A 16,197-nucleotide genomic window follows, 5' to 3' on the forward strand; every position below is an offset into this window, starting at 1 on the left:
GCATCTGCATTGTTAATCTGTGTGCAAATTTACATTTATACACAACTGGAGTTCAGTGCAATCCAAAAAAGCACCAGATTTTCACTCACCATCATAACAACAGACACCTGTTGCTGCTCTGATCCTCGTTGATTGGCCATCTACAAGCCCCCTTTGGTCAATGTTTGGGTCCTGATTGACTCAGATTGAATGTAAATAATAATCATTTCTTCTTTAGTCAAGAGTCCTAAGAGTCTTCCTCTCCCGGATTTATTTACTTATTTATTTTGGTTGTTGTGTATATGTGTGTTTTTTTTAACTAGGTGAAAGAGGCCATTCTCTGCCTCAATTGCTACTTTGCTTTAATCACTGAATGGGTGTTGCCTCAGTCAAACTGAGACCTATTGAAGACCTTAGCTTAAAAAGCCAGAGGTTTTCCATCGCATCATTTCCAAGCATCCGGATCTATATCTGGCCACTGGACCCAGATGGCTGGAAGGGAAACTGAGGCAAATGACTTTGCACAGGCTCCCTCACTTCAATCCAATTCACTTGCTTTTAATCGCATCACTTCCCTGATGTCATAATATTCTTCAAGAACAAATGACAAATAAGAGCAATATTTAATCATATCCAACTCCTCATGATCCCATTCGGAGTTTTCTTGGCAAAGACACGGAGTGATTTGACATTTCCTTCTAAAGCTCATTTTACAGATGGAAAAAGTAAGACAAACATAGTTAAGGGTTGGCAGGAGCACACAGCTAATAAGTATCGGAGACCAAGTCGGAACTCAGGTCTTCAGACTAGCACTCTATCCTCTCTAATACCTGCCCCAATTAAGCTCTTAGCACCAGTGTAATAAGAAATACCTATATGGCTTGTTAAAGTTTGCAGGCATTTTATATTTAAATAAATCAGCCTTATGAGTGCCACTAGAAACTGTGAGACCGGGAATAAGGTCTCAGTTTGAGTCCTTGATGTCACTACAGCTACACAATCTCATTTTTCCTCTCAAGCTCTCAGTCTCCTCATCTACAAAATGGGGATCAAAATATTTCTTGGAAAAGTTATTTAATCTATACCAGGCTTCCTGTAGTTTTTAATATTATTTAATTAATAATAGTAGTAGTTTATAATACTATAAAACGAGGGAGTTGAACTAGATGACCTTTACCATGGTCTCTCTAAGCACCTAAGTCTCTAGGATACAGTGACCTCATATAAACATATATTATTGATTTGAAGTTGGAAGGGGATCTTAAAAATCCATCTTAAAAGTCTTCCATTACAAATGAGGAAACTAAGGTCCAATGTAGATTAAGTAATTTTCCTAACATCATGAACATATAGCAAAAGTAAGATGAGAATCTAGCGCTCTATGGAGTCAGTGATATTTCTCCTGAACAACACTGGATTACAGATCCCCCAAGAGTTCTTGCAGCTCTATATCCATGGTTTTGTAATCCTGTCATTTCATTTGAGCCTCACAAGAACACTATGATATAGAGACTTCAGGCTACTAAGATCAGAGATTTAGGGATCTCAGAAGTCATCTCGTCCAAAGCTTCTTAAACTATGGTTTGTAACCTTATACAAGATCATGTAACTGAACATAGGGATAATAAAATTATGATTATTATCAGTAAATATTTGATTTATCTATATTATAAACCTATATGCCCAGAGTTGCATAAAAATTTCTCGAGTGAAAAGGGATCGTGAGTATCCAATTCCCTCATTTTGAAAATGAGACTTTCAAAATGCAGTGATTTACCTATGATCCCATGATTTTTAAGTTTCAGAGACATTATTTGATCCCAATTCATACAGCTTCCAATGCCAGTATTCTATCTACCATAACACTAATTACAGAATGAGGAGATACTATGGTACAGCAGAAATATCAGTAGTCTCATTAGAGGCCTTAAATTCAAATCCTTCTTCCATCATTTACTACATGTATAACAATAGGACATAATGCTTTATTTTTCTAGACCCCAGTTTCTTCATCTATAAAAGGGGTTTCACTGGATGGCCTTAGAGGTCATTTTTAGCTCTATCTCAATGATGCTATCATTTGAGAAATTCAATAAGAATTCCATAGGGCCTACTTTGTGCAAGACACTATTCTAGTGCTGACGTGTGCAAAGGCAAAAAATGAAATAACCTCTGGTCTGGGATCTACCATTTTATTACATTAAGAGAGAGAAAATGGTTCAAAGGTAGGTAGATTCAGAAGAGTATAATGCCTTCAACTGGAATTCGGTATTAGGTAATGAATACAAAAGGAATGAGCTTTGCCACTGAAGGTAAGTGCCATAGACAACCAAGAGAAGAAGCCAATGGGTTAGGAAGAACTTACCTAGACTCACTAAAACCTCAGATTCAAGGTTAGGTCCAAACATCTTTTATCTTTTTCATTTTCATTTAAATGGCTTTTTTCCTCACCCTGATGTACTAAGCATTATTGTTCAGTCATTCAGTTGCATATGATTCTTTGTGAACCTATGACTATGGGTTTTTCTTGGCAAAGATACTAATGTGATTTGCCATTTCCTTCTCCAGTGGATTAAAGGACATAAAGATTGAGTTGCCCTGGTTCATGCAACTAGTAAGAATCTGAGGCTGGATTTGAACTCAGTTCCTCCTGACTCCAGGCCCAGTACTCCACCCCCTGAGTCACTTAATTGTCTACACTAGCAACACTAACTAACTAGAAAGTTAATAAATTATTTGTCAAATGAATCAGTCAGTCTAGTTCAGAGCTTAACATGGTGTCAAAAGTACATAACAAATGCTTGTTGATTGATCTGTCAGTCTAAAAAAGTGGAACAACAGCAATAAATGGATTGTAATTTAGTATTTTCTTTCAAGTTACTTAAAACTAATTTCAACACTTCAGAAAGACGTCTGTTAAGGATATAGTAAATAAAAATATTATGATGATAACATTAAAATGTTAATGTTTTTGAGAGACACACACCAATACTAGATAGACAAATACTCTAGAGACAAAAGACCTAGGTTCAAATTCTGCCTCTGATATTTATCACCCTTTTAAGCATGAGCAAGCCATTGAACTTCCCTGGGCCTTAGTTACTTCAGCTGTAAAATAAAAATACTGGACTAGATTAGTTCTAAAGTTTCTTCTTACTCTATGATCATCTGGTATGTAATTATTACAAGTATGAATTATATTCCACCTGGGAGTATGTACAGACTATTTCTACAACTTGAGAACAAAATTATTTCTAACATTTTTCCTTCTGTACGATGTTTCCTTGTTAGACCACATTTGAAGACTCTGCTCAGTGATTCAAGGCAATTACAATAGACTTGTGATGGAAAGTGCCATCCGTATCCAGAGAGGGAACTATGGAGATTAAATGTGGATCATAGCATAGTATTTTCACCTTTTTGTTGTGGTTGTTTACTTATTATTTTTTCTTGTGCTTTTCCCCCATTCTATTTGATTTTTCTTGCACAGCATGATGAATATAGAAATGTGTTTAGAAGAATTGCCCATGTTTAACTTATAGTGTTTGCTGTCTTAGGGAAAGGTGAGGGAGGGAAAGAGGGAGAAAAATTTGGAATACAAGGTTTTACAAAGGTGAATGTTGAAAACCATCTTTGTATGTATTTAGAAAAATAAAATTCTATTAAAGATTGATTATCTTGTCAGCAAAAGTATTCTCTACCAGGACAGATCTTTTCCACGCCTATCCATCTATGCTGAGAAGGATTATGTTAAGAAATAAAAAGGCGATATAACAACAAAAGCTATCAACAAAGCGTTTTTAAGAAAGCAAAGTCATCATCATACTCATATTCGGCAAGATAACCAATAACATAACAAGCAATCTTTTCCGTGGTCTTGCCTTGGCCAAGCCAGAACACCAGAAGTGGGTACCTGCTCATTGACCCTGGAATGTGAAGGTCCGTGATGGATCAGAATCTTGACGATCTCCACATCTCCCTTCCATGCAGCAAGGTGTATAGGAAAATAGCCCTTGTTGTCAGCTACATTAGTTGAGGCCTCATATTGAAGCAGTTTGAGCACTATATCCCTGGTGAAAAAGAAAGAATACAGGACAGAAGAAAAATGAGAGACAATGAAATTAGCCAAAAAATGGCAGTTTTTCTTGAAGACTTGACAACTTAAACCAATACTGAGTTACTTCTTAGTGACTCTAAATTGCACAGTTTGAAACTCGGACTCAAGGATCATCAGCTCAGCCAATTTTCATATGTCAACACAACCAAGAGTTTGAGTAAATTACCAATGTGTCATTAAACAAGAAATCCATTTGATTAATGAGATTTGATTACTTTATTTGACTGAGTCAAATAGAAAGGCTCACCCTTCCTCAAAGCCACAGTTAAGAATTTTAACTTATGAAGCACTGCGATTCTGATCTGCTCCCGGTTTCCTTTTCCTGCCAATTTTCTTTTCTCCACTGGTTGACCTCTCATTGAATTCTGGAGAAATATCTGTTGTGAGAGCAGATGCCATATGGAAAACTCATTTTTAAGCATACACTAAGATGTATTTAGGGATCATTCATGGACATCATTCATGGACAGAACAAGGAGTGAAGATGTTTGCAGAAATGGGATACAGAACATAAGAGAAAAGGAAGTTGGATTGGTTAGCTACAGTGGACTAGCTCAGGAGACAACTACCACCCACAAAATAGAATCAAAGAATCTCAAAGCTCAAAGGGACCTTAAGAAGTCATCTAGCCCAGCATCTTTATTTTATGAATGTGGCACTTGAAGACCCAAGGTGAAGTGACTTGCCCAAAGTCATCTAGATAGATAGTTCCTATATAGAAAAAGAAAAGCACAATGCCAAAGAGTGGGAATGTAAAAATATAAATAAGATGATCTCTATCCTTGAGGAGTTTAAGTTCTAATAAGGAAGATAATATACATAAGAGAAGGGTGGTCCATGAGGTGTTAAGACAAAAAAGTCAGAGTAAATGGGACTGGAATCCCAGGGCAAGGGATTAGCATGGAATTATGAGGAATAGTAGTATTGATTTACTATAATCAGAGTTTGAAATATTTGATGGGAGATGTGCAGGGGAGAGATATAATCATGGTGAGCCTGAAACCAGACTAGATAGGTGAATGTTCACCAATCAGAGGCACACAGGAGTGGAGTTGTAAATTCTAATGGAAGGAGGTAGAGGCTGATTAGAGCATAACACTGATACAACTGATTGATTAGGAGGAACTAGAATTGGAAGATGTGTTGATTCCCCATCTCAAGCTCTTTCAGTCTTCCCAATCATTTCCTCAACAAATATACAGATCCCTGGCAATAACCCACCTTCTCCATCTACTTCCTAATCAGAGATATAGTTTTAAGAGACATGGATATGCAAGAAAATTCTGCTATCACCTCCCCCACTCATATCTACTACTTCTTTGAGTTCTTCCAGGTGTTTGCTTTGAGATCTCAGGAGCCAACCAATCCAATCCTCATCATTTTAGAGGTGATTTAAGTGTGGCCCTAAAGTGACTCATCCAAGGTAAAATAGATAGAATGAGGAATCTGGAAGGGGAAAAGATACCAGCTGCCATCTAATCCAACTCTCTTAATTTAGAAGAAAGGAAAGGGAGTCACAGAGAATGACCATAGCAATATTGAAGAACAGAACAGAATGTGAACCAAGATTTTTTTGCCTCTAGAGCTCATGATCTTTCCCTTCTTGAGAAGTAATAAATAAAAATGTTCTCTTCCCATAACAAATAGCTTTAAGGAAAATTCATCTGAAATGTCTGTCTTAAATTTGTTTTCAATTGAAAAAAAAAGTTTTTCTAATTATTTGCATCCTATGAGCTTCAAATAAATGATTTTGAATAACTCAGTCTGAGTTAAAGGGCTAATTCAATTCACTACAGAATGGATCCACTAAGTGGACCTCAGAATAAAGAAGCTTAGTTTCCCAGCACATATATCCAATTAGTTAATCATACTATTTTCCCAGATTTTAATTGGGTTATATGATCCAATTATGGCACATGGTGATAATCTGCATGAGAAAATTTAGGTTCACCATCTGAAGGACTATTCTTCCTAAAACTAACACTATGTATGGAAAGTATATGAGAAATGTTTTGACAGTTGGAGAAATGAACAGAGTTTGTCACATAGAAATCATATTTCTTACACTTGAAATCTCTACTAAGATAAATCAAAATTCAAGAAGAATGGTTCCTCATCATAAAAAGCAGTATGACAGAAGCACAACACAGGACTAATTATCAATTTCACACATAATATCATACCTCATTCATTCATTTCACTAAATTTTGGAAAAAATTCATGAAAAGACATTGAAGTGATTACCATGAAACATTCAGGAATCCTAAATTTCTACTCATCAGATGTCAGAGAAGGAAGTTTAAATGGAATTTACAAAGAGAAAACTTTAAGTTTGATGCAAGGGAAAAATTCTAACAATTAAAATTATCCAGAATTGAAACAGGCAGCCTAAGGAGCTAAAAACTTTAATCTCTCTGAAGGACTTCAAGCAAAGGCTGTTAACCACTTTTCAGTAATTTTTGAACTAACCACTTAGCAGTAATTTTTTTTAAAAAAGGATTCCTGATCGTGTATGATTAGAGCGAGGTAGCCTATAAGAAAACTTCTAATTCACTGGTCCAGTGATTTTTCAACAGAATAGATCTTATTTTAACCATTATCATGAAAAATGCCTACCTCAAATAAAGAATGCATCACTTTACAAAGAGGAAAATATGTGGACAAAATGTCTTTAAAAATTCAAATAATTTTGAGTTAAAAGAAATGTAGAAGTTGTATGGTTCAACATTTAATCCTCCATAAGAATATCTTACAAAGCTTTTCAAAAGGGCGTTCATCTCATTTTTACATGCATGCCCCTCCAAAAATGGCTCACTGTCAAATGCAGAGCCCATTCCATTGCTAGGCAACTCTAATTAGAAAAATTCTTCCATTATCTGTAAAGGCATCATGGAATAAGGGAAAGAGGGCTTGACAGCAAGTCAGAATCAGCGGCACACAGTGCCCCCTTGCCAATTGTCTATAAGAATATTACAAATTTCTTCAGTGGAAAGCATTTCTCCGGTGTGGAGATCACTACAAAAGTATTAAACTTCTTCCTTTGCTCAAAAAAGGGTGGGGCTAATATAAAAATTTTGACATTTATAAGAAAAGGTACTCCCTAGTAAAAACAGATTTAGTTAATAAGTTGGATGGAAAAAAAGGCAGGATAGTCTAGACTAAAATTACCAATGCATGTTATTATTTTCCTCATTCCATATGACTGTACAACTGCGTTTGAAGTATCACAGAACATTTATTTGGACAACTATAATTTATTTCCACTTTTTTGACTGGGTAAAGAATATAGTGACATTCACTGAGCTATGCTCCTCCTAACTAGGAAAGAAAGAAAGGAGAGATGGGATACTCATTTTTCTTCATTTATTTCTCCCAGCATCCTTAAGAGCATGATTCTAGAAGAATAATGATAAAAAATGCTACCCATTATCTGACAGATGACAAGCATAACATATAGAACAGGACATGTTTCTAGACATTATCAAAGTGGGAATTTGTCTTGCTTATCTCTACATATTTCTTCCAAGAGTTTCATTGCTCTTGGTTTTGTTTTTATTCCCTGTCTCCTCCCACTGCTGGTCATGCAGAGAGAAAGGAGAGAAAAAATTCTTGTTCATTGAAAAAAAAAAGAATAAAACTTTAAAACCAAATCAAAAGTAGAGGATAAAAGCATTAGAGAATTTTAGATCTGAAGTAACCTCAGAGGTCCTTTACTCCAACTTCTCATTTTAGAGATCAAGAAAATGGAGTCTAAAAAGTTTATGTGACTTAGTAAGGTCTCATAAGCTAGTTAATGATACAAGTTGGGTGCAGCAACTAAGTATGCTATAGCCACTCCCCTACACCATGGGGATCTCCATTTCTGCTTTCATTCGGTTTTTGTAGATGTTTTCTAGCAGTTTGTATAATATGTGTTTGCTAGTTCCCAATTTATAAGACTATTGAAAGAATATACATATTTTTGTAAATTTACCTTGGTCTTCTGACGGTAGCATGCCTATATCATACCCCATGTATATAGTTAAAGCAAGCAGGAGAAAAAGTAAATCATGAAGCTGTATTCTCTGTATACTCTGACTCCAAAGATTTTTTCTGTTTTTTTGTTGTTGTTTTTTACTGTAAATGAGATTCTGGGACTTGATTAGAGATAGTGGCCCAGGCAGTGGTGACTGAGCTTGATTCCCTGGAATACATTTGCTAAAATTCAAATAGCTTTACTTTTAAAAATTGATTCACCACAATTCTTATTCAACAAAAAACATGGTCTTCATGAACTTCTGTGGCCAGAAAATTCATCTCTTTGTAGCCAATATAAAGGTGAGACTCCATAAATACAATTTAGCTGGTCCTCAAATAATAATACATATAACACATCACTAGTCAACACTCAGAGCATTCTCAGATTGGTAGGACCGGAAACATAAATCTTGAGCTGGACAGGAACCTAAGAGAATATCTGGTCCAGTACTCTTATTTTAGAGTTCAGGAAACTGAGGCCCAGAAAAGTAAATCGACTCACTCAACATCATACAAGTAGTAAATGAAAGAGCTACAATTTGAAAGAAGATGCTCTGACTCTAAATCTAACATTCAAACTTATATGTCATGTTTAAGTCCTGCTGTTCCACTCTTGAATTATGATTTGATGATTTCAGTAGGGCAAATTCAAACATTCTTATGAAATACAAATATATGGAATAAACTGAGTGAAGACCTCTCATGGGAATATGGTCTTGAGACTTTGCAATAATAAGTTAAGCTGTTTGATTGTCTTGGATGGATATTCCCCCTCCTGTTTCCCACCACCTCTTAATTAGCATTTAAGTACTTCTTTTAAAGTAAAGGCAGTGATGGCTTTGAGAATTCAGGTAACAGAATTCTCTTGTCCTAGAATATCTGCTTGTATAGCAGTTCTCTAGGGAAATTTTAAGAGTTTGTATTTACTAATATACTTTTCTTCCTGGGATAGATTTCCACATTTAGTATGTAAGCCAAAGGCCAGGGTGAGAATGGGTGTGGAGATTTCTGCAATCAGGATCTATTTAATCTTGTGTTTTGCAGTTTGTGCTTTGCACTTCCTCTACTGACACCTTGTATGTTGGGAGTTGCCCTTTCTCACAAGATCATAATAAATCCCTTTTTGTTTTTCCTTACCTTGAAAGTCTCTGACTGTTTTATTGGTCACTACTGTCCCATACACAAACATATGATTTCTATTAATAAAATTTGTAACTTATAATCAAGGTAGTGTCTATTCACCAAGCAATTAACTACAATAATTAATGTGTAAACAGAAAAACACTTTTTTTCATTTCATTTTCCACATATATATTATTTCATTTGTAATGAATATACCTCCTCACAAGTAATTTATTACAAATATCTCTAGTTTATTCAAAGTATAATCAATTTTGCATGACACCCCAATTCTGCTTATTAAATAATTCCAGGGAAGTAAATAAACAAAATGAATTATTTGAAAATTGCAATTACACAAAATACTTTACACCATTTTATTTTGTATCTTCCTGATAAATGATAAGCAGAGCAGTGCTCTAATTCTATCAGTTTAAAACTAACCATTTTAAAAGTCAGCTATAAAGAGTACCAATTATTCAAATTATATCCATTCAATAAACCATTCAAAGTTTTCTCAATATTCTGTCTTTTGTATTCATAAAGTCCTCTTCCTTCACTTTTTCATGTATGCCATAAAGGTGAGCTGGGGTTCTCAAAGGGTATACCCACAAATACCCTTTATAACAACATGGAAACATTCTATGTAAAGGCACAGCAAAAGGATGGCTATCATTTTCCAAGACCTGCTCCAGCTTGGAAATGAATTGTCTCATCAGTAAGCTGGCTATAAGTTGATGATGTTTTTTCAGGCATAATAACTCATGAAGGCACAGAGGGATTGACTTCAGCATCATGGAAGAGACAACACCAATGAAATCTCAGATCTCTTGCAAAAAAAAAAAAAAGACATTCTAAACTTCTAGAGTCTGGTGTCCATCATTTTCAATATAAAATTGCTTCAAAGCCAGGAAGACTTGAATTTTAATTCCTTCTTTCATACGTAGCGCATGATCTTGGGCACATCTCTCAATGTTTAAGTACTCTAGGCAACTAAATTGCAGAGAAATAAAGGAAATATCCTCACTGGGGAGTTCCCTATAAAAATAAATCATTGACTCACTTCCTAGATCTATTTAAACCCTAGAAGACTACAGCAAAGTAGGGCTTTGAGTACAACCTCTTTATTTTTAAAGGACTTGAAGACCTCTTAAAATCTCCTCCAGCCCTAATCCTCCTTGATCTATGATCTCAATCCTTATTTTGTAAATGATAGAACTGAAGCTCAAAACTATGAAAGGACCTACCCAGATCACACTTAAATTTGCCTTCATTCCCTGATGATTATACTTGAGACTAAAAAAGGACCCCTCTTGTAACAAACTCAAAGGAATTCTAATCTTTTGGTTGCTCAAATTCAGTAAATTTCTGTAATTAAATGGTCAGTGCTAAAATGCTTCATTTTCCTCCAGCCTTCCCTGCTGAGAATTTATCTAGGGAGCAATACAATGAATATCCTTTCTTCTGAAGGAGTACAGAAGTCAAAGGAATGAAAATTTTCAGTCTTGACCAAGGAACTTTGTCATTTTCTTGAAAACCATGCTTCACTTTAATGGAGATATCATTGGGAAAATTCCCCAGCAGAACCAAGCAAAGACTAAGTCAATACATTCTGTGATCTAACTAATAGATAACTTAGTTACCTTCAGGTTACTCAAGGTTAAAGGATTTTTTTTTTCCTCAAGGGAGTACTAATTAGTTTGCATCCACTGTCTGAAAAAAAAAGAGGTTTTTATATCAAAGTGATTTTCATATTACAAAAAAAAAGCAACTTTCAGGCCAAAAATCACAAATCCTTACAAATCCTCTACTCATGCTGTACAGGAAAACACAGGGACAGGACAAGTAAATAACAAGACATTTTAGCTATCAAGAATCAGGAAGTCATTTGAATCAATTATCTTCAAAACAGATAATGACAGCTGGAGGAGGAGGGGCACACTAAGAATGTATTCTCTAAAGACAAATACTGGGAGAAAGAGTAGTGGAAAATCCCTCAGAAATATTTCAAATCTTCAAATAATGATAGTTATACATATTCTGACTGGAGAGCATCTTAATTTTCTGCTGATATTTTTCTAAAGAAAATACAAGAAACATGGACCTCTAGAGTTTTATAAAGCCTGACTTTGTCTCCAAAATAAGGGAAAATATTATGATACAAATGGAAAAAGGAGGATGAAATTAAGCACAAACATATAAATATTGATTAATATTACAGGGGGAAAAGAAGAGAAAACAAACTGACAACTAAGTTATATTTGAAATAAGACTAAAAGATTCAAATTTAAGTCAGTTTTATTTTTCGCTAACAAGAATCTAAGAAATTTGGTTACAAGCAAATTACGAGTGATTTAACCTACTTATTTAGATCTACTTTACTTCTGATTCAAATGTAAATCTTTTTGTTCTTTTCTTACTTTCTAATAAGAGTTGATTTCTGGCTGAACACATGCTTTCTTCTAAGCCAATAAAATATTTTTTCTAGCATTTGTAGCTCATAAGTCTTTTTAATGGCCCTGGAAATTATCAAAACAATTATTCGGAAAGGACCAACTTCTCTCTCAAACCATGGTATTGGATCAGGAGCTGTCAGTACTCTGGACAGGTCCCATGCCAAGAAACCAGAAGCTTCAAGAACATAGGAAAAGAGGAAAAAAATGTGAACCTGTAGTGTGAAGAATATGGATTAGCTTTTAGGGCAAACTTTTCTGCCCAAAGCAAAAGCTTGAACTATGTGACTTCTTCACATTTTTTCCAGTCCTTGGAATTGTATGACTCCAAATCTGGTGATTATAACATCCTGTATTAACAGCACAAAGCAGATGGCTACAACAGAGAAAAATGATGGAGATGAGTTTTTGTGCTGAATGCCAAGACTTCCTTCAGGGAGGAAAAATGTATTATAGTCAATTATCAATTATCTCTGTGAGAATGAGAGAAGCAAATATAAAGATGATCCAAAAATCATTCTTATTTAGCTTTGGAATATATATATATATATTACAGCACATTTTCTATTTTAATTATTTCTTCCATGTGACCCTATTAAAACTGGCATGTTCTCACATCATAATAATAAAAATCCTGAAGACTGGTAAAAGTCGATATTTGTATAGAACTTCAATTTTGCAAAGGGTCTTATAGATATTAGTCCATTTGAGCATTACAATAATCCCATGAGATAGGTGGTGTGAGTTTTATTATTTCCATCTTAGAGATGAGAAATCTGTTAATATGAGGAAGAAGACAAGAAGCATGTTAGCTGACAGAGAAAAGCCAATGTCAGGTTAATTTTTAAACACTGTGCATACGCTCATAGAGTAGATGATCTGTGTATGGAAAATCTATAACTCTATAAATAAAACAATTTAAAATCAAAATGTTCAGCAATTGCTACTTACCGAATAGTATACATGTACAATAACAAAACAAAGATTCACTAACTCTTTCATTGGGACCACAGAAATAATCTAGCCCAGTCCTTCCCAATTTTAGGTCTGAGGAAACTTAGGTATCTTATCCAAGGCCACTTTGTTAACTTCTGGAAGAGATGGACTTAGGGCCCAAATCTGAAGTGCTCATTCTAGTACATCATATTGTCATTATATGAGTGAAGAATAAGTTACAATAGAAAATATTTTTACAAAACATGAGATTATTACAGGAAAGGAAATATATGTGTATATATATTTATCATATATCTCTGGTTATCTTTTTAATTGTTCTAAAGTTAATTTAAATAGTCATTATTATAACACTGTCAACATGAACTGAAAGGCTAGAGGAAGGATAATAGAAGTATAATAGAAAAAAAAAAAGACTCAGAATAAGGAGAATCTTGGTCCAAGTCTCAGTGCTATAATTTAATACATGAAACTTTGGAGATACAGAACTTTGGAGAAATCTCTTTCCATTTCTGAGCCTTGGTTTCCTCACCTGTATAACAAGGATCATCATACTTGCATGTCCTTCCTTGGGAGACAGCTTGGCATAGTAGAGAGTCAGATGGCCAGAGTTTAAGTCTGATACATATTCACTATGGGATCTAAAGGATCTGGCAAGTCACTTAACCTCTCAGTATATGGGGCAACTTACAACTTAGAATCTTAAAATTATTAGTCTCAGCACTGATAAAAGAAATTTACCCTCCAGAAATATTAAATATTTTTGAAATCCTAAGATTATTATGAGGAAAGTGATTTTAAGCTCCAAAGCACTACAGGAAGACAATTATTATTTGTCCTTACCTCCCCAGGTTTGGGGTTTGCACCAGGACACTGACCAAAGTCTTGCTTTATATCTTCATTTAAACAAAGGTAAAACAAGAATGCGGTTAGTCTTTCTCACACAAAACTTAACAGGTAAAATGTTCATGGCCAGCTGAGATAAGATGACAGAGATCAACAGTCAATATGGGCAGGATGAAGTTGTTCTGTCTATTTGTCCCATCAAAGCTTTCCCACACAGCAGGAAATGAGCAATCTAGACTCTATCCAAAAGGTATCGTGAAGAGAACTCTATGGGATTGAAAGGATCAAACTTCTCAGCCCTATTTAATTTGGCTTCATTCCCATAGGTCCAGATACAAACAAGGAATAAAATAAAACTCTGCTCAGAAAAAAAATGCCAGCAGTGACTGATTGGTTAGGCAGGAGGGAAGAATGAAGGGAATTATACAACAGACCATTTTTTTCCCTCTGAAAGGATGAAAACAACAGGCAAAATTGCAAGTTGAAAATTCGGTATTTAGGTACAAAACACAGTTAAGAATAAAATTCAGGATAAAACATCTAGATACAAGGAAACTAATGTTAGATCACTAAAGATTATAGGAAGGGATATGTAGACCAGCAGAGCATCGTGTACCAAAGCATGGACACAGAGTCAGAAAAATCTGATTTCAAGTACTGTTTCTGATATCTACTCTCTTAGGCTGAGACAGTTGACATTATATTGTAGATAAGTTGCTGGTCAGCATAGGAGAACACTTCTACACAAACAGGCTCCACATGGTTTAAATCATGTGATGACTATTGCATTGATGTGTAGAACACAGCCGATCTGCTAATCAATAACTCAAGAAAAATAATCTTTGAGTGTCCAATGTAAACTTCCTCCTTCCCACACATGTCCAAAACCAATGGTGACTAGTCTAAATGCTTGGTGCATTTCAAAGAATCATAGACATTTGAGTAGTAAATAACTGACAGTGGCCATTTCTACACAAGAAGATTGAAGTGAGGGATTGCACAGTTATCTGAGAAATTCAGAAATTTTAATTTAACTCATTTGCATCATTCAGGCAAAAGAAAGATTCCACACACACACCCCACTCACAACTTGTAATCATGTAAGTGACTGCTCCACAACATCCCAGCTTTATTTTGATTCACAAATCATTAGATCACTTAGACAAGTCCCTGGGAACATAAAAACATAGAATCATAGATTTAAAGGAATATTTCAGACCATCAAGATTAATATTCTCATTCTGCAAATGAGGAAAATAAGACACAGAGATGTTAACTCATTTGTCTATGATTATACAGTTATAAGTATCCAAAGTAATAAAGAAATCCAACTTTTCCTGACTCGGTCCAGTAACATGCTGCTGAAGGAGTGCATGTGTTAAGCCTAGATGCCCCTAATATTCTGGGGCTGTGGGAAGAGAGCCCTTGTTCTATCCAGCCCCACCCCATTGCTTTGAAACATGAAATAGCGATGACAGCAAAGAAGCCATTGGCCAAGTGCAAAGAATTGTGAAAGAAAATTTTCATGCAGTCTCTTAAGGAGGATTTCACAAGATATCATTCCTATCACTTTCTTTCCTGAAAGGATACAAAAGCTAGAAGTGAAAGATTTCATGGGGTTATAAATTTAGAACTAGAAAGGACTCTTCAGGTCATCCAGCCCAACTTCCCTTACTTCACAGAGGAGGAAATTGAGATTCAGACAGGTTAAGATGCATTGACCGAGATTATACGGATATTAAGTGGCAAAGTCAGGATTCCAATCCAGGTTTTTTAAACTCTAAATCCAGGGTACATAACATTATAGCTTCTCTATCTGATAAGCTCTGAAAGCCGCTCCTTGCTTCCTCCCTCCCCCTGCTCAAAGGGTTGATGTTTAATAGCTTAGAACACTTTTGGCTCCTTTGTACTTGGCAGTAACCCCACACAGGGTGTCCAGGAACAATACTCTGGTTGCTTCCAAACGGTTAATGCAGTTACCTAGCAGCCTTTCCAAATGCACCGTCCCCAGCACAGTGACCACAAGCCTCAAGGGACAGATGGCCTCTTTCATGCATCTACCCTGAGTGAATCAACTTCATTATCTGTAACTAAATACAAGAAGAAGACCAGTTGCAGTCTGAATAAGCGGCACTTACTTATGTCCATTTAAAGCTGCATGGTGCAAAGCAGTGTAACCCGAACTGTCTGTGCAGTTCACATTGGGACCTCGCCAGATGCTGCGAATAAAGCAGAGGTGCAGAGTTAGCCAGTGAGCAGGACCATCTGCGCGCGCATGGACAATATCAGAAATCAACAACCAAAAAGAAGCCGGGGGTCCCCAAGAGCCAGCAGTGCAGTGCGTATGGAAATGCCGGCTGGGTGGAAGATGATTGACACGGTTTTCCAACAGTCCGTCTTGAAGCAACATTCAATTTCATCGGATGGTAAGGGATTCGTTAGGAAAACTCTCGAGATGACCAGAACTGAGTGCAATGCTGGCCACTAGTTAGGGCTTTACAAATGCTTGTTGGCCAGAGAAGATATAAACATATAAACATGCATCATAGGAACTTTTACGACTTTCCATCATATTAATCTATGTAAAGTGCTTTGCAAAACTTCAAGTGCCATGTAAAGGTGAGCAATTTTTTTTTTAATCTTTTAGAAGCTTTTAGTATCTTGAGACATTTTTCAATGCAATAATAACATAATGACTGCTTCCCTTTTCAG

At 35.7% G+C, this 16,197-nt stretch overlaps 1 protein-coding gene across 1 annotated transcript in view; it reads right to left on the reverse strand.

Moving 5' to 3' along the window:
- ANKS1B (ankyrin repeat and sterile alpha motif domain containing 1B) overlaps positions 1-16,197 on the reverse strand; it is a 1,349,660-nt gene that overhangs the window by 1,183,577 nt on the left and 149,886 nt on the right. Inside the window, exons 2-3 of the mRNA XM_052001623.1 lie at positions 15,624-15,704; positions 3,893-4,049 (exon numbers count right to left, since the gene is read on the reverse strand). Coding sequence (XP_051857583.1) covers positions 3,893-4,049; positions 15,624-15,704 — 238 coding nt within the window. The remainder of the gene's footprint in view (positions 1-3,892; positions 4,050-15,623; positions 15,705-16,197) is intronic.

Source organism: Antechinus flavipes, chromosome 5, assembly GCF_016432865.1.
Source record: "Antechinus flavipes isolate AdamAnt ecotype Samford, QLD, Australia chromosome 5, AdamAnt_v2, whole genome shotgun sequence".
NCBI lineage: Eukaryota > Metazoa > Chordata > Mammalia > Dasyuromorphia > Dasyuridae > Antechinus > Antechinus flavipes.